Source organism: Prionailurus viverrinus, chromosome X (genome assembly GCF_022837055.1).
Source record: "Prionailurus viverrinus isolate Anna chromosome X, UM_Priviv_1.0, whole genome shotgun sequence".
NCBI classification, from domain to species: domain Eukaryota; kingdom Metazoa; phylum Chordata; class Mammalia; order Carnivora; family Felidae; genus Prionailurus; species Prionailurus viverrinus.
The window spans coordinates 56,148,077-56,165,025 of record NC_062579.1 but is presented as its reverse complement, the minus strand read 5'-3'; the positions used below and the strand labels follow the sequence as shown (position 1 = coordinate 56,165,025).

Sequence of the window (16,949 nt, the reverse complement as noted above, 5' to 3'; positions counted from 1 at the left end):
AAACAGTAGGTATTGGCACAAAAAACAGACACATAGACCAATGGAATAGAATAGAGAACCCAGAAATGAACCCACAAATGTATGGCCATCTAATCTTTGACAAAGCAGGAAAGAATATCCAATGGAAAAAAAGACAGTCTCTTTAGCAAATGGTGCTGGGAGAACTGGACAGCAACATGCAGAAGTATAAAACTGGACCACTTTCTTACACCATACACAAAAATAAATTCAAAATGGATGAAAGACCTAAATGTGAGACAGGAAACCATCAAAACCCTAGATGAGAAAACAGGCAACAACCTCTTTGACCTCAGCCACAGCAACTTCTTACTTGACACATCTCTGAAAGCAAGTGAAATAAAAGCAAAAATGAACTGTTGGGACCTCATCAAGATAAAAAGCTTCTGCACTGCAAAGGAAACAATCAACAAAACTAAAAGCAACCGACAGAATGGGAAAAGATGTCTGCAAATGACATTTCATATAAAGGATTAGTATCCAAAATCTACAAAGAACTTACCAAGTTCAACACCCAAAAAACAAATACTCCAGTGAGGAAATGGGCAGAAGACATGAATAGACACTTCTCCAAAGAAGACACCCAGATAGCCAACAGACACATGAAAAGATGCTCAATATCACTCATCCTCAGGGAAATACAAATCAAAACCACATTGAGATGCCACCTCACACTGGTCAGAGTGGCTAAAATTAACAACTCAGGAAACAACAGATGTTTGTGAGGATGTGGAGAAATGTGAACTTTCTTGCACTGTGAGTTGGAATGCACACTGGTGCAACCACTCTGGAAAACAGCGTGGAGGTTCCTCAAAAAATTCAAAATAGAACTACCCTACAACCTAGCAATAGCACTACTAGGAATTTATCCAAAGGATATAGGAGTGCTGATGCATAGGGGCACTTGTACCCCAATGTTTGTAGCAGCACTTTCAACAATAGCCAAATCATGGAAAGAGCCTAAATGTCCATCAACTGATGAATGGATAAAGAAATTGTGGTTTATATACACAATGGAATACTACGTGGCAATGAGAAAGAATGAAATGTGGCCTTTTGTAGCAACGTGGATGGAACTGGAGAGTGTGATGCTAAGTGAAATAAGTCATACAGAGAGAGACAGATACCATATGTTTTCACTCTGTTGTGGATCCTGAGAAACTTAACAGAAGACCATGGGGGAGGGGAAGGAAAAAAAAGGTTAGAGAGGGAGGGAGCCAAAACAGACTCTTAAAAACTGAGAACAAACTGAGGGTTGATGGGGGATGAGGGAGTGGATGGTGGGTGATGGGTGTTGAAGAGGGCATCTGTTGGGATGAGCACTGGGTGTTATATGGAAACCAATTTGACAATAAATTTCATATTAAAAAATACTCCACTTATAGCAATGGACAGATCATCTACACAGAAAATCAACAAAGAAACAATGGCTCTAAATGACACGCTAGACCAGATGGACTTAATACACACACACACACACACACACACACACACACACACACAACATTTCATCCTAAAGTAGGAGAATACATATTCTTCTCGAGTGCACATGGAACATTCTCCAGAATAGATCACATATTGGGTCACAGATCAGCCCTCAACAGGTAAAAAAATATTGAGATCATACCATGCATATTTTCAGATCACAACATTATGAATCTTGAAATGAACCACAAGAAAAAATTTGGAAAGCCCTCAGATACGTGAAAGTTAAATAACATCTTACTAAAGAATGAATGGATCAACCAAAAAATTAAAGAAGAAATTAAAAAAATACATGGAAACAAATTAAAATGAAAACACAAGAGTCCAAGTCCTTTGGTGTGCAGCAAAGGCAGTCCTAAGAAGAAAATATATTGTAATTCAGGCCTATCTCAAGAAATGAGAAAGGTCCCTAATACAAAACCTAACCTTATACTTAAAAAATCTGGAAAGGAGCAGCAAATAAAGCACAAAGCCAGCAGAAGAAGGAAATTTATAAAGATTAGAGCAGAAATAAACAATATAGAATCTAAAAAAGTAAAAAAAAAAAAATTTTAAAAACCAGTAGAACAGATCAATGAAACTAAGGGCTGGTTTTTTGAAAGAATAAACAAAATTGATAAACCCTTAGCCAGACGTCTCAAAAAGAAGAGAGAACCCAAATGGATAAAATCATGAAGGAAAGAGGAGAGATGACAACCAACACCACAGAAATACAATTATAAGTGAATATGATGAAAAATTATATGCCAACAAACCGGAAAATCTGGGAGGAATGGTCAAATTCCTAGACACTCACACACTACCAAAACTCAAACAGGAAGAAATAGAAAACTTGAACATACCCATAACCAGCAAAGGAATTGAGTTGGTTATCAAAACCTCCCAGCAAACAAGAGTCCTGGGCCAAATGGCTTCCCAGGGGAATTCTACCAGACATTTCAAGAAGAGTTAATCCTATTTTCCTCAAACTGTTCCAAAAAACAGAAATTAAAGGAAAGCTTCCAAACTCAGTCTACAAATCCAACATGACCATGCATCTAAAGCCAAAGACCCCACTAAAAAGGAGAATTACAGGCCAATATCCCTGATGAACCTGGATGCAAAATTTCTCAATAAGATACTAGCAAATCAAACCCAACAGTACATTAAAAGAATTATTCACCATGATCAAGTGGGATTTATTCCTAAGCTGCAAGGCAGGTTTAATATTTGCAAAATAATTAATGTGATACACCACATTAATAAAAGAAAGGATAGGAACCATATGATTATTTCAAGAGATGCATAAAAAGTGTTTGACAAAATACAGCATCCTTTCATGATAAAAACCTTCAAGAAAGAGGAATAGAAGGAATGTATCTTAACATTATAAAAGCCATATATGAAAGGCCCACAGCTAATACCATCCTCAATGGGGACAAACTGAGAGCTTTCCCCCTAAGGTCAGAAACACAACTGAGATGTCCACTCTCGCCACTGTTGTTGCTACTGGAAGTCCTAGCCTCAGAAATCATAAAACAAAGAGAAATAAAAGGAATACAGATCAGCAAGAGAGAATTCAAACTTCACTCTTCACAGATGACATGACACTCTTCATGGAAAACCTGAAAGACCCCACAAAAAAACTGTTAGAGCTGATACATGAATTCAGCAAAGTCACAGGATACAAAATCAATGTACAGAAATCAGTTGCATTTCTATACACCATTAATGAAGCAGTTGCATTTCTATACACCAATAATGAAGCAGCAGAAAGAGATATCACAGATTGGTCCCATTTACAATTGCACCAAAATCAGTAAGATACCGAGGAATAAACCTAACCAAAGACGTAAAAGATCTGTATGCTGAAAACTACAGAAAGCTTATGAAAGCAACTGAAGAAGATACAAAGAAATGGAAAAACATTCCATGCTCATGACTGGAAGAACAAAAATTGTTAAATGTCGATAATACCCAAAGCAATCTACACACTCAATGCAATCCCTACCAAAATAACACCAGGATTCCCCACAGAGCTAGAACAAACAATCCTAAAATTTGTATGGAACCAGAAAAGACCCTGAATAGCCAAAGCAATCCTGAAAAATAAAATCAAAGCTGGAGGCATCAAAGTTCTGGACATTAAGGTGTATTACAAAGCTGTAATCATCAAGGTGTATTACAAAGCTGTAATCATCAAGACAGTACGGTATTGACACAAAAACAGACACCTAGATCAATGGAATAGAATAGAGAACCCAGAAATGGGCCCACAAATATATGACCAACTAATCTTTGACAAAGCAGGAAAAGAGTATCCAATGGAAAAAAAGACACTCTCTTCAGCAAATGGTGCTGGGAGAACTGGACAGCAACACACAGAAGAATGAAACTGGACCCCTTTATTACATCATACACAAAAATAAATTCAAAGTGGATGAAAGACCTAAATGTGAGACAGGAAACCATCAAAATCCTAGAGGAGAAAACAGGCAGAAACCTCTTTGACCTAGGCCACAGCGACTTCTTACTTAACATGTCTCTAGAGGCAAGGGAAATAAAAGCAAAAATGAAAGATTGCAATTCATCAAGATGAAAAGCTTCTGTACTGCAAAGGAAATAATCAGCAAAACCAAAAGGCAACTGATGGAATGGGAGAAGATAATTGCAAATGACATTTCAGATAAAGGGTTAGTATCCAAAATCTACAAAGAACTTACCAAACTCAACACCTGAAAAATAATCCAGTGAAAAAATGGGCAGAAGACATGAATAGACACTTTTCCAAACAAGGCATCCAGATGGCTTATAGACACATAAAAAGATGCTCATCACTCATCATCAGGGAAATACAAATCAAAACCACAATGAGATACTACCCTCACATCTTTCAGAATGGCTAAAACGAACAACTCAGGAAACAACAGATTTTGGCAACAATGTGGAGAAAGAGGATCTCTTTTGCACTGCTGGTGGGAATGCAAACTGGTGCAGCCACTCTGGAAAACAGTATGGAAGTTCCTCAAAAAATTCAAAATAGAACTACCCTACAACCCAGTAATAGCACTACTAAGAATTTATCCAAAGGATACAGGAGTACAGGAGTGCTGATTCGAAGGGGCACATGCACCCCAATGTTTATAACAGCACTATCGACAATAGCCAAATTATGGAAAGAGCCCAAATGTCCATCGACTGATGAATGGAGAAAGATGATGACACAGTGGAATATTACTTGGCAGTCAAAAAGAATAAAATCTTGCCATTTGCAACAACGTAGATGGAACTAGAGTGTATTACGCTAAGCACAATAAGTCAGTCAGAGAAAGACAGATATCATATGATTTCACTCATATGTGGAATTTGAGAAACACAACAGATGAACATAGGGGAAGGGAAGGAAAAATAAGATAAAAACAGAGAGGGAAGCAAACCATAAGAGACTTGTAAATACAGAGAACAAGCTGAGGGTTGCTGCAGGAGAGGTGGATGAGGGGATGGGCTAAATGGGGGTGGACATTAAGGAGGACACTTTTTGGGATTGAGCACTGGTTGTCGCATGTAAGAGATGAATCACTGCATTCCACTCCTAAAGGCAAGACTACACTGTATGTTAACTAACTTGAATTTAAAGTAAGCAAAAAGAAAAAAAGAAAAATTAATAAAAAGTTGAAATAAAAAAGGATGAATGTATAGATGCAAAGTGCCTATCTAACTGACAAATAACTGCTCTACCAAGACAAAACCTCCAGTACTAAGTGAATAGACATTTCTAGAGAGCTTAGAACTAATTCCTACAAATCTAAAAACCTGATATTCCTAGCAAGTAATACTTAGGAATATTACATACTCAAACACTTTTTTTGAAAGGACATTTAGGTTGATGTCACCACACTGGACTGACACCAAGAATCAGTCTAATGTGGACTTGATAAGACCAAAAATTCATATAAAAGTGAATATTATGTTAGACTATATTCAGTTTTACCACTACATAAAAGAAAAGAATGATGGCTGCAGTTAATGGCTGCAGGCAGTTCAGAGAAGTATTTTTCGATAAACAGAAAGAGCAAAATTATCCTACTGTAACATGGGGCCAAGAAAAACATTTCATTGTTATTTTTACTAAATATAAGCAATAGAAGATATGTTTAACTTGTCATAATGTATTCACATTCTCTTTTTTAAACATTTTATATTTATGTAAACTAAGAATACATACTACAACTTATAAAATTTAAATATCCAAGAATTAAAATAAATTGCTGTAACGGGACAGAAATATGAAAAATATTATATTTTCTCACACAAAGTATTTAATTAGTCCTACTATTAATACTAATTGCCACTCTTAATTAGTCCTATTGTCTTGTTTAAATAATAGCATGTATGTAACAGAAAATACAGAAAAGCAATTTTAAATAAACATCTATTTTCATATTTTTATATTAAAGCAATAACACATGTGCACAGTTATTTATTATATATTATAGGCCTTTCATAGGTCTTTTCATCTTGTATGGCTGTGTCCTGTGTTGGCGCCCTAAAGTTTCATCACCCCAACTGTATGGTACCATTCGGATGGAGGAACAAAAAAATTAAAAAGTTGGTGTTTGTAAATTACATAGACAAGAAACTGGTAAACAGTGGTGCCTCCTGTGAAAGATAAATTAGTGGCTAGAAGAAACCAGAAAGTTTCTTTTTCTTATTTTTTTAAATGTATTTTTAAAATTTTGCACCTTGTGTATCTACTACCTATTCCAAAGTGAGAAAATCACTATTAGTCTTATATAGTGATCGTCCACGGTCAGCTGAGAAAGGTGCTTGTGGGGCCACAGGGATCAGTGTTCCCCCTGGAAATGGTGTGTTAAAAACACGTGATTCTTGGGGGACCTGCCTCATATTCAAGATGGCTGACTGGCCGACGACTGATTCAGAGGAGCCTGATGAGGTGAGCTGGTGTCCAAAACTAAAGGGCCTGCTAACCCCCAGAAATCAGTAAGAATTTGTTTTGTGAAGGAAGCCATTAGAGGGCTTTAAAGAAAGGAATACAATTATGTGATGTATGACTGAGAGATCCGTTGGGTTGTGTGAAGAAGGTGAGGTAGCCCTATTTTCAGGACCTTTTTCTGTAGTCTTGGTGAGTACAGCTGTTGGTTTGGACTGTTAGCATGGTTAGCACTGGATGAGGATGTGGAAACACAGACATGGTCCGACTTTGGGAAGTGGCCCTGATAAGACTTGTTATAGATTGTGGATTGTGGGGAGGGTGCGTAACATAGCTGACTGCTATTACTGGCCTCGGTAGCTCAGAGTGCCTTTTCGTGGGATAAAGAACACGGTGGTGGATTGTAGAGAATAGGAAAGAGTTCTCTCAGGGACACTTTAAGCCAGAGATGGTTAACTGATGCATTGGTTTTTTTTTAAAGTCAGAGAGATGGTTAACTGATGCATTGTTTTTTTTTTTTTTTTTAAGTCAGGTTATTCTGTGGAGACTGGAGAGGGGAGAAAACTACTCAAGAACAAGGGACAAGGCTGGAGAGGCTCAGCAGGGTGGGGAATCTTGCAGGCCCACAAAGGCTTTAGCTTTTCATCAGTATGAAATGGGTGAGGATGACAAGGCGTTGAGCTTGACGAGAGTTGGCCAAAGGCCTGCTGTTGCCAGATTTAACAAATGAAAATACAGAACGCCGAGCTAAATTTAAATGTGAGATCAACCACAAATAATTTTTTACATAAATATAGCCTATGTAGTGTTTGGGATATACTTTGGCTGAAAACGTATTTGTTGTTGATCTGAAATTTTAACTGGGTGTTATTTACACAGGCAACCCTACCACAAGGGCACGTGGAGGCAGGGCTTGTGCAGGCATTACAGGGAGATGGAAGGGCCAGAGTGGCAGCAGGGAAAGTGTGAAGAAGGGTCCCAGCAAAGACAAGGGTTACCCGTTTGGTACATTTTACCGGAGAACAGCTCTAGAAAGACGAGCTTCTTGGTTCTTCTAAGCGTTGGCCGAGGGTTCCCCGGGGAAGGCTTACTCGTCTCTGCCAATCCTCCGCGGCCTGCCGGCTCCGCTAGCCCAGCTGCCCTCAGCCTCCACCGCGTGGAGTAGCAGTAGAAAAGCCGCAGCCCGCTGGGCCGGAGTTGTAACCCCGCCTTCCGCACCCCGCAGGGGTGGAGTCTGAGCGAGGAGCCTGCGATCAGCCCTCTCTCCACGGATGACAGGCGGCAGGATAACATGGAGTCGAGCAAGATGGCGCCTCCCAAGAACGCTCCGAGAGATGCCTTGGTAAGTGCAAAGGATGAGAGGCGGGGCATGAAGCTCCGCGCGGCCAGCGTCTAGGGAGGCAGGCCCCGGCGGAGGGCCTGAGGCTGGACTCGCGTGCGGCTTCAGCCCAGCCGGGGCGGCCAGGAGTGGGATAAGGGGCTGCCCTCCTGGACCTTGGGGCGCTTCTCCCGCAACCCCCGCGGCCCCGCTAGAGGGAGGCTTGCGGCCCGCCGAAGTGCGCAGTCCAACCACCCGGCTTTGTCTACTGGCCCTTGGGCCCCAGACTCTTTGTGGTCTCGCCAGGTTGGCCAGCCGGGATTCTCACGTCCAGCGTTCTTCCCCCATCGTCACAGAAGAAAATGACAACCAGCTGTAGCCACCCCTGCCTTTCCCGGGGTGAAAGGCAACCCGGGCCTTTTTCTTCTCTTTGCCCCAGCCCCCACCCCCGCCAAAAAAAAAAAAAAAAAAAAAAAAGTTTTCAGCAGAGGTTACAACGGGTTTGGGCGTGATTCTGATACACACTTGAGAAGAAAAGGATAGGAGTACAAGTTTGGAGCCCAGAGAAAGGGGGACCTTGTATCATAAATACAAATACTACCTTCGGCCCAGTCTTGATTTCTAGTGCCTACATCATACATCTGACGTTTTTATTCGAATCTACAGGTGATGGCACAAATCCTGAAGGATATGGGAATTACGGAGTATGAACCAAGGGTTATAAATCAAATGTTGGAATTTGCTTTCCGTAAGTTAACAAAACACCAAAAATTTGCCTAACTTGTGAATCTGAAAAGATTGTTTTATTGTAAGAACATTTTCAACTAAATTGCTTTAGCAGTTAATAAATATCATAGAACTTGGCTAAAGCAGAAAAAAGGAGCTCAAGCTAGGGGACAGTAGTATTTATACTGTGATACCTATTTAAAATTGATCATATAGAGGGGAGCCTGGGTAATTCAGTCATTAAGCTTCTGACTCTTGATCTTAGTTCAGGTCATGATCTCCTTCCTGGTTTGAGAGATTGAGCCCCTTGTTGGGCTCTGCTGTGACAGCACAGAGTCTGCTTGGGATTATCTCTCTCCCTCTCTCTGCCCTCCCCTGCTCACCTCGCTGTCTCTCTCAAATAAGCTTAATAAAAAAATTTTTAGTTGATCATGTAGATCAATTAGATATTAGAACCAAAATTCATAAATTTTCTACTGGTAGAACCTTCCATTAAGAAAAATGGCCATAAATATTAGGCTGTTTTCATAGGTTTAAGAAAATAATGTTTTGTTCTTAAAGGATATGTGACTACAATTCTGGATGATGCGAAAATTTATTCAAGCCATGCTAAGAAACCTAATGTTGATGCAGATGATGTGAGACTGGCAATCCAGTGTCGGGCTGATCAGTCTTTTACTTCTCCTCCTCCAAGAGATGTGAGCAAAGTTATTTGAAGTTCATTTTACTTAAAAATTTTTAAATTGTAGTTCTAATAAGGCTTTTTTTTTAGTTTTTACTGGATATTGCAAGGCAGAAAAATCAAACCCCTTTACCACTGATTAAGCCATATGCAGGACCCAGACTGCCACCCGACAGATACTGCTTAACAGCTCCAAACTATAGGCTGAAGTCCTTAATTAAAAAGGTAAGAATTTTTAGTCAAATTAGTTTTTTAAAAAGATGAGATGTGTTAGGGCAATTTGTAAAAAGCACATTCCTATAGATAGATTAGTAGAATAAAGACTAAGATAATTTACTAGGATTTTTAAAATTTATAGCGTTGAAAATACCGTGTCTGCAATTAACTACTACATTAAAATACAAAATTTTTAGAGCTAAAAAGAACTTTAATGTTCATCTAACCCAACACTTAATTTTCACAACAGGAAACTGAGCCTCGATCCATCTGTGGAGTTAGTAGCAAAGCTGGGACTTATTCCCAGGTCTCATGCCTCCAAATATTTCCACTGTTTATCAGTTTTTTGTGACACCTGATAACAGAGTAAATGATATACCATAAGGAATTGGACTTATTTTCTGAAATATGAGCTAAGGCTCTCCCACCACTGAGAAAGTTCTCCTCACATTCAGCTAGCTGCCTTTGTTGTCTGAAATTCTGCTAGAAGAGAGTTTCTTTCTTTTTAGGTTAAGGTATTGACTAGTTAAGATTAAAAGTCATAAGGATGTTAGTTGTTATCCCCCAAATAAGACTCTACGTTAAACACTATATAGAATTTTCTATGTGTATGTTCATATCCATGTCCATATGCATATGCATTATATTTATATTATATTTATGTTTGTGAAGACTAGTTTCAATGTTGGATTTAGAACACTGATGAAACAAAAACGACATTCTTGCCATAGGTTTATCCATTAATAAGTCACATCAGCAATCCTAATTTCATTCTTGGTAAGTTTAGGGGTCAGATCTAAACAACATTAAAACTAACTTGTTTTTGAAATCCCCTAGGGACCTAACCAAGGAAGACTAGTTCCACGGTTAAGTGTTGGTGCTGTTAGTAGCAGACCTTCCACTCCTACTATAGGTAAGTGAGAGAGGGAAATGGTTTTTCTGACTGGTAAAGAAGTTCCTTAGCACTTAATTTTAAATTATAATCCAAGTCAAAAGCTGAGTCAGAAATTCCCAAATGTGTATTGCCATTGATACATTTACTTATCCTCTAGTAAAACTATAAACATATATCTTATCAGATTTCAAAATGAGAAAGCCACAAGGAATATCTGATCCCAAATGAGTATAGAATTGGACATTACCCACCGTTGTTGGAATAAACTGGGATACCAAAAACAGTTTAAGCTGTGTTCTCTGCCTTCTATACAAATCAAGTTGCCAAACACAACTCATGGCAGTAGCCTACTTATTTTCAGAAATTAAAGAACTTTCAGAGTAAACTGGCAAGAGAATGCAACCCAAACAATTTTAAAGTGTACAAAAAGCATATCAAAGAAAAACTCATTGTTTTTAATACTAATCTTTTCAGAAGTAGTACTGATTGTCCTGTGTTGTCCCTTCAAGGTGTCTCCTGTGTCGTGACAGGTCCCCATCATTCTTTGAGCCTTTATTGCTTTTTGGCACAAGATGATCTAAGCTCATCTTATATTTTCCCTTACTCTAGTTCTACAACCAGCCATTTCTCCAGAGCCCTAGTTCCTTTTGGTGGAGAATGGTATTTAGAAACCGTTAGGTTTCTTTTTAATGTTGTTGCTTAGGTAATAAGGTAAACATAAATAGATTTAGAGTTCCTGATTTTTTTTTTTTTTGGTCCTACATTCCTGCTGGATTTCTTTCATAATCAAAGTATTTTCAGAAATAATCCTCTTTGACCAGTACTGATTTCTTGGCTCTTATGTTTTATAACTTGAGTCCTATAGATGTCATATAGCTCTAATGTAAGCAGCATTTGATTTATGCAGTGTGTGGACAATCTCTTCATATTCTCATTTAAACATTTTAAAATCAACCGGGTATAGTATTAGTTGTACACTTCCAGTTACCTGCATGTGACCTTTGTGGGCAGAAATTCGCATATATAATTTATGTAACTTTTAGGTCATATACTGTGTATCTGTGGATTCATATTACTTTAGTGAATACCAATTTTTTAAAAACTCTGGGCTGTGGTAATCCACTGCACGTGTTGGCAAGTTAACCAATTTTAGTTATCAATTGTGATTTTTAGACACTTATTATACATGTTTTAGAGATTTTTAAAATCTAAAATGAGGGAACTGCTAAAATCTAGTATTAAAATACAAGTTTTGAACTTTGAAAACATGGAATTCTATAAAGTATCCAAGATCTAAGCATCTACTCTGTTCAATTTTAAAACCTAAACTCCATACTTCCTTAAATGTTAAATCGTTATGGTAATGGCCAAGAAAACATCTACCTATTGTGAATTTCTTGACAAAATAAAACACATACTGTTTCATTAAGCTTCACCAAATTCTTTGAACTGATCCTTAATACAACAGAAAACTTGCCTAGGAATGAAGATACCTTAGAGTAAGGCCTCACCTTCTCAATTTGGGAGAGAAAGCATTAGAGCCAGATTCCTGCGTACCTTTGAACTCTCTTCCCCTATTTAGGCTTTCTTCCCCTATTTAGGCTTTCTTCCCCTATTTAGGCTTTCTTCCCCCATTTAGGCTTTCTTCTCCTTTGTTTCTGGAGAGGGTAGGGTAGTTGTAGTTTTTTCAGCAACTCTTCCCTGAGCAGACTGCTGGTTCCAGGAGAAAGGGATGTATGGAAAACCTGCATCCCCAAAGGAAAAACTAGGAACACACATGTTTCCATAAATATATTTTTTAAGAGAGCTATGATGTCAGTATACATCTTTGAGTCTTGCAAAATTTATTCATTAAACAAAAATTGTTGAGTGCCTATTAGGAGTAAGGCACAAAGACCATATGTTCTTAAGGATAAAAAGTGTTAGCCAAGCTTGTAATTTAGTGAACAGGAGAAGATACTAATAAAGGTTCCTATGACAAGGCAATTTCAGAGTCAGGCATTGACTTCTGAGCAAATCAAGGAAATTTTATAAAATAGGGTGGTATTTGAGTTGTACCTTGGAATAACTGGTAGAGTTGAGGGGAGTTTGGACTAGGTTATCTCCACAATCCCTTTCTGTTTAAAAAAAGTACTTGGATATAGAATAGGAATATGACTTTTGTACCCACCTGGGGACCCTAAGAGGTGTATTTGATAGGCTTTTGTTAGATGCATGTTGATTTACCTTCATAGGCATAGTAGACATCTTCTAATTCTCAGTAAGTGACAGATTAAAAGTGCCACCTAAGGTAATTAATAGAAAACTTGGGTCTTTATTCTGCTGGTTTATTTGGACACTCAGTTTCACAACCTCACGTAGCTAAAATTCAGTGCCAGGTGGTTTAAAGAGCTATACATGGATTATTTTAACTTTCCCAAGAATCTTATGTGATAGTTATCTCCATTTGACAGGTGAGAAAACTAAAGTATTAAAAGATTAAATAACTTGCCCAAGGACACTCATCTAGTAGGTGATAAAGCCTGAATTCAAACTCAAGTAGGTAGGCTCCAGAGCCTACATTCTTTACTACTAATCTGTTCTGAACTTTTAGCATTTAAACCGTTGAGTTTGTACTTTGCTTATTTCTGATTTTTTTCTCACCATTCATTAGTTCCTTGTGCTTTGAAGGTAGTTTCTTATAAGCTAAGGAGTGCAGAATATGAACCTGTGTAATGAAGTCACCTAACTAACATGGTCTGTTAATTACAACTACAGCAACCCCACAAACAGCTTCTGTCCCAAGTAAAGTTGCACCTCCAGTGTCAGTGACAAGCCAAAGATTTACAGTGCAGATTCCACCTTCTCAGTCCACACCTGTCAAACCAGGTAACATGATGGGGAGGGTGGCATTGAAAGTGGTTCTTTTATTTTTTCTGAATCTTAAAATTTGTGAATAATTTGTGATTATAGAATAATTTGTATTCTTATAGCAAGAGTTAAGTTGTTTTAATATACCAGGAAGGTGGCAGTAATGCTGCAAATTAGTGTTCTTCAGAAGGGTCTATGACCCCACTAAAATTGTATGAAATTTTACAAATATGTAATGTTTTGGAAATGGAGAGTATTCAGCATGATAATCAGATTCTCAAAGAACACAACTAAAATAAGTTAGGGTCCACAAATCTAAGGCATCTTCAGGGAAAAGCACTTAGGGTTAAAGCTCAAAAAAATAATATAACTTAGTGTACAACAAATAAAAATTGTACTTTTACTCACTTTATTGAAGGATACATATAAAGTTGGAATAATATATAAGTAGAATTCTGTTATAGCCTAATTTATTACTGAATATATTTCAATTGAACATCTTCTGAAACCTAAATGTACATAGTGAACTACTTATATAAAATACTGGCTTATAATGGGAATGTGATTCCTGACCTTTAATATGTTCCATGATGAATCCAGCACACTGCTTCCCATGGCTAAGTATTAACTAAAATTTTAGGTAGCTAAGTTTAAAAAAAAAACAGAACTTTAATGTTGTACTAGATACTAGTTTAAATACTGTAAAGTATTAAAAAATTTTATTCAACTCCTAATGCAGTATAAATACCCTAGTTTCTTCTATGATGTAGTTGCTATTCATGCTATTAAAATTGTTGTTAGAATTAGAATTAGAATTTAGATTTGTTGAATACTTTTTACCATGTTTCTGATTTGGGGTAATTCAGTTTGAAGGTATTTTCTCCTGTTTATAGTTCCTGCAACGACTGCAGTTCAAAATGTTCTGATTAATCCTTCAATAATTGGGCCCAAAAATATTCTTATTACCACCAACATGGTTTCATCACAGAACACGGCCAACGAATCAAACCCATTGAAGAGAAAACATGAAGAAGATGATGACAATGATACTATGTAAGGAATACAATCAAGATGTATTTCAAACGTGTAGTTGGTTTGGAGCCCAGTATACTGAACTAGAATATTCTTTATCTTCTCAAGTTTTATCTTAGAAAACTTAAATGTAGCTGCAGTATTTTTCACTTTGGCTTAAACTGTTAGATGTCTTAAGCATACCAGTGTTTTTTCATTAGGCTCCAAGTAAAAAAGTATTTGTTTAATACATTAATTCATTAATGTTAAATTCTATCATGACAGTTTTTTATTTGGAAGCAGTTTTCTGCCATGTTTCACTGACAGCAGCACTTAAGTTTCAATTGCTACAGCCTGATCAGTAGACTAATCTTTAACAGCATCATTTCTATCTACATTTAAATACTACTTTCTTTTCAAGGTAAAATAGTCACAACTTTGGTTTTCACCAACTTTTTTTAACCAAATCTCTAAATTTAGGAAGCATTTTTTTGGAAAAGATGGATTTAAAGGGATTCTAAATCCATTTTAAGTGTATTTGTTTCTTGTTGTTCTCTAACCTCCCACCTCAACCCCGTTTCTAGATCCCATTCATTTTCTGTACTGCCTCTTCCCCATAGGGTTAAGTTTCTCCCAGTGCTCTTAGAAGGCCAAAACTGGAATTTTAAAAGTGTAGTTCCTGATAATACAGTTCAGTGTCATTTTCCTATTTTTAAGACCTGCTTTTACATGCCTGATATTCTGTGGTTCACTTTAACCCGAAGGTTTGCCTTGCTGTTTTACTCTCCATACCAGAACAGTTGAGTTTTACACCTTTCCTTTTATGCTCCTTGAGCTTTATTCTGCTTTTAACAGGTAGTTTTGGGGTCAGCTACAATTTCGATCTTATATTCCAAGTTGATAACTCCACCATATTTCACATTTCTAAATTTAACATAGAAGATGCTGTAGCTTTAAAATCTGCGTTGAGAAGTATATTTACACTGGACTTAGGCAAAAACCACTGAAGAGGAAGTTTTCTTCCTTTTTATCACATACATATATGCTATAATTACTACTGCTTGAACCCTTCTATTGGTATAATTCATTTTTCTAGCTTGTTGCTGAGGTTATCATATATGAGATGGGATCAAACCTGAAAATTCTCTAATGGTTTTCCTTCCTCTAGAAGGCCAACAATAAAAGCAAATCAGTGTAATGTGACTGGCACTTAGGTGTACCAGTAGGTTTCCCAGTAATGTTGTAATGTTGCTGAACACTTTTCTCTTATTTTCCATTTATACACATTTAAACCTCTTAGTGGGAAAGATTGCAAAGCTTTCAAAAATATTAAATAGGTTTGTTGTTTTTAAGTTTGACATTCAACATTGGAATACTTTTGCAGAATTTTCTAAAATTTTCACATCATATCATAATTTAGAACTTGTAGCCAAGGATCCTCAAAACTTCAAACACAAGAAAGTTTCATGTTAGGATGGTGCTCTAGATAAATTGAAGAGAAATACTCCAGTAACAGAGAAGACATGTCTCATCACAGTCTGCGTGTTTTTGGATATTAGGAAAAAGGTGATATCAAATTTATAAAAACAGATCTGATCAACATCATAGGAGAGAAATGTTCATTATATAGCATAGGATATCATTACTTGAATGTTCTCAGGGAGGCAGCATGTCAGAAGGCCTAGGGTCTAGTCCTGGCTCCATCATTTACCAACTATGTGACCTTACTTCACCTCTGAGCCTAGTTCTCTAGGCTAGTATACTGAACTAGGATAATAGGAATTATTATTCCTGTAATAGAAGAACACCGACCCTGCCTACCTCACAGGGATGTTGTGAGGGTTTAATTGGTATATGTGAAAGTTCTTTGAAGATTGTAAAATGGCTTATAACTCTAAGGAATTGTTCATGTATTTGTTCCAAGATTATTAATAAAAACTGAACTTAACCATTTCTTTCATTTTTGATTTAAGGGATTCAAGGAAGATGAACAAGACCCAGTAATTCTGAGGTCCAAGAAGCAATTAAGATTTAATGGGTGACTTAATTATAAATCAGGGAATTGCTTGCTTTTATTTGCAATCAGCATGTGACTCATCGTGAAGCAAAACAAAAATGAATATGGGCTTAAGTCTGTTAAAAACATATCATGCTGTTGAGACTGCAGTTGGAGTGTTCATTCACTTGCTAGGTCAGCCAGGGGATGCATTGCTCTTTCAAATGCAGACTGCTTTATCTTGCAGATCTCCCTTCCCTATAATTGCATCCACCCAATATAGCTTCTAAAATGACTTAAGGCAGCTCTTGTCCTCCAGCTTCTAGGTGGAATTTTTTAAGAGTTACTGAAGGTAAATGTGGTGAGGACATTGTCCCAAGTTCTTCCTTTTACAAGTGGGAAACAAGTGTTTTTGATCTGAGTATGAATATAGGAGTACAGCCAGTATGTGGAGAAAATAGAAAACATAATGCACACTGGTCCCAAGAAGTCCAGAGTGAAAGTACTCAAGAGTTAGGAAAGACAACACTAATCAGAACAGCACATTCAAAACAGTGTGTATAGTAGGCTACCATATATATTTTAATTTATATGTATATACATACATAGGATATGCTTTTTATATACCTTAAGTAGCTCTAGAATGAATGAAACCAGTCTGACGGTAGCTGTTTCTAAAGAGGGTAACTGGTGGTTGGGGGACTGAGGTAGGAAGGTGTCTTCTCATTGTATACCCCTTTTTGACTTTTGTATCATGTGCTACAGGGAAGTTTTGGACATAAAGAAAACAAGGAAAGTAGGAAACACAGAGTTTAAGAGACT

General features: G+C 37.3%; 1 protein-coding gene across 2 annotated transcripts; it reads left to right on the top strand.

The window, feature by feature from the left end:
• Window positions 1–7,646: 7,646 nt before the first annotated feature.
• Window positions 7,647–16,079, top strand: TAF9B (TATA-box binding protein associated factor 9b). 2 transcript variants are annotated; one of them, XM_047844609.1, is made up of 7 exons: window positions 7,647–7,775; window positions 8,418–8,499; window positions 9,039–9,175; window positions 9,250–9,384; window positions 10,213–10,288; window positions 13,028–13,138; window positions 14,109–16,079. In XM_047844609.1, exons 1-7 carry the CDS (start codon window positions 7,725–7,727, stop codon window positions 14,147–14,149), a joined length of 633 nt encoding a protein of 210 aa, XP_047700565.1. In that variant the 5' UTR covers window positions 7,647–7,724; the 3' UTR covers window positions 14,150–16,079. The 2 variants fall into 2 exon arrangements, with proteins under 2 accessions (XP_047700565.1, XP_047700564.1); XM_047844608.1 differs by having other exon boundaries at window positions 14,014–16,079.
• The last annotated feature ends 870 nt before the right edge of the window (window positions 16,080–16,949 follow it).

What these genes read in the sequence shown, in the direction of transcription:
- TAF9B (XM_047844608.1), top strand. Translation starts at nt 7,725, where the DNA reads ATGGAGTCGAGCAAGATGGCGCCTCCCAAGAACGCTCCGAGAGATGCC. An exon ending in AATGTTGGAATTTGCTTTCC is followed by an intron (nt 8,500 to 9,038) that starts GTAAGTTAACAA and finishes TTGTTCTTAAAG; the next exon opens with GATATGTGACTACAATTCTG. An exon ending in CTTCTCCTCCTCCAAGAGAT is followed by an intron (nt 9,176 to 9,249) that starts GTGAGCAAAGTT and finishes CTTTTTTTTTAG; the next exon opens with TTTTTACTGGATATTGCAAG.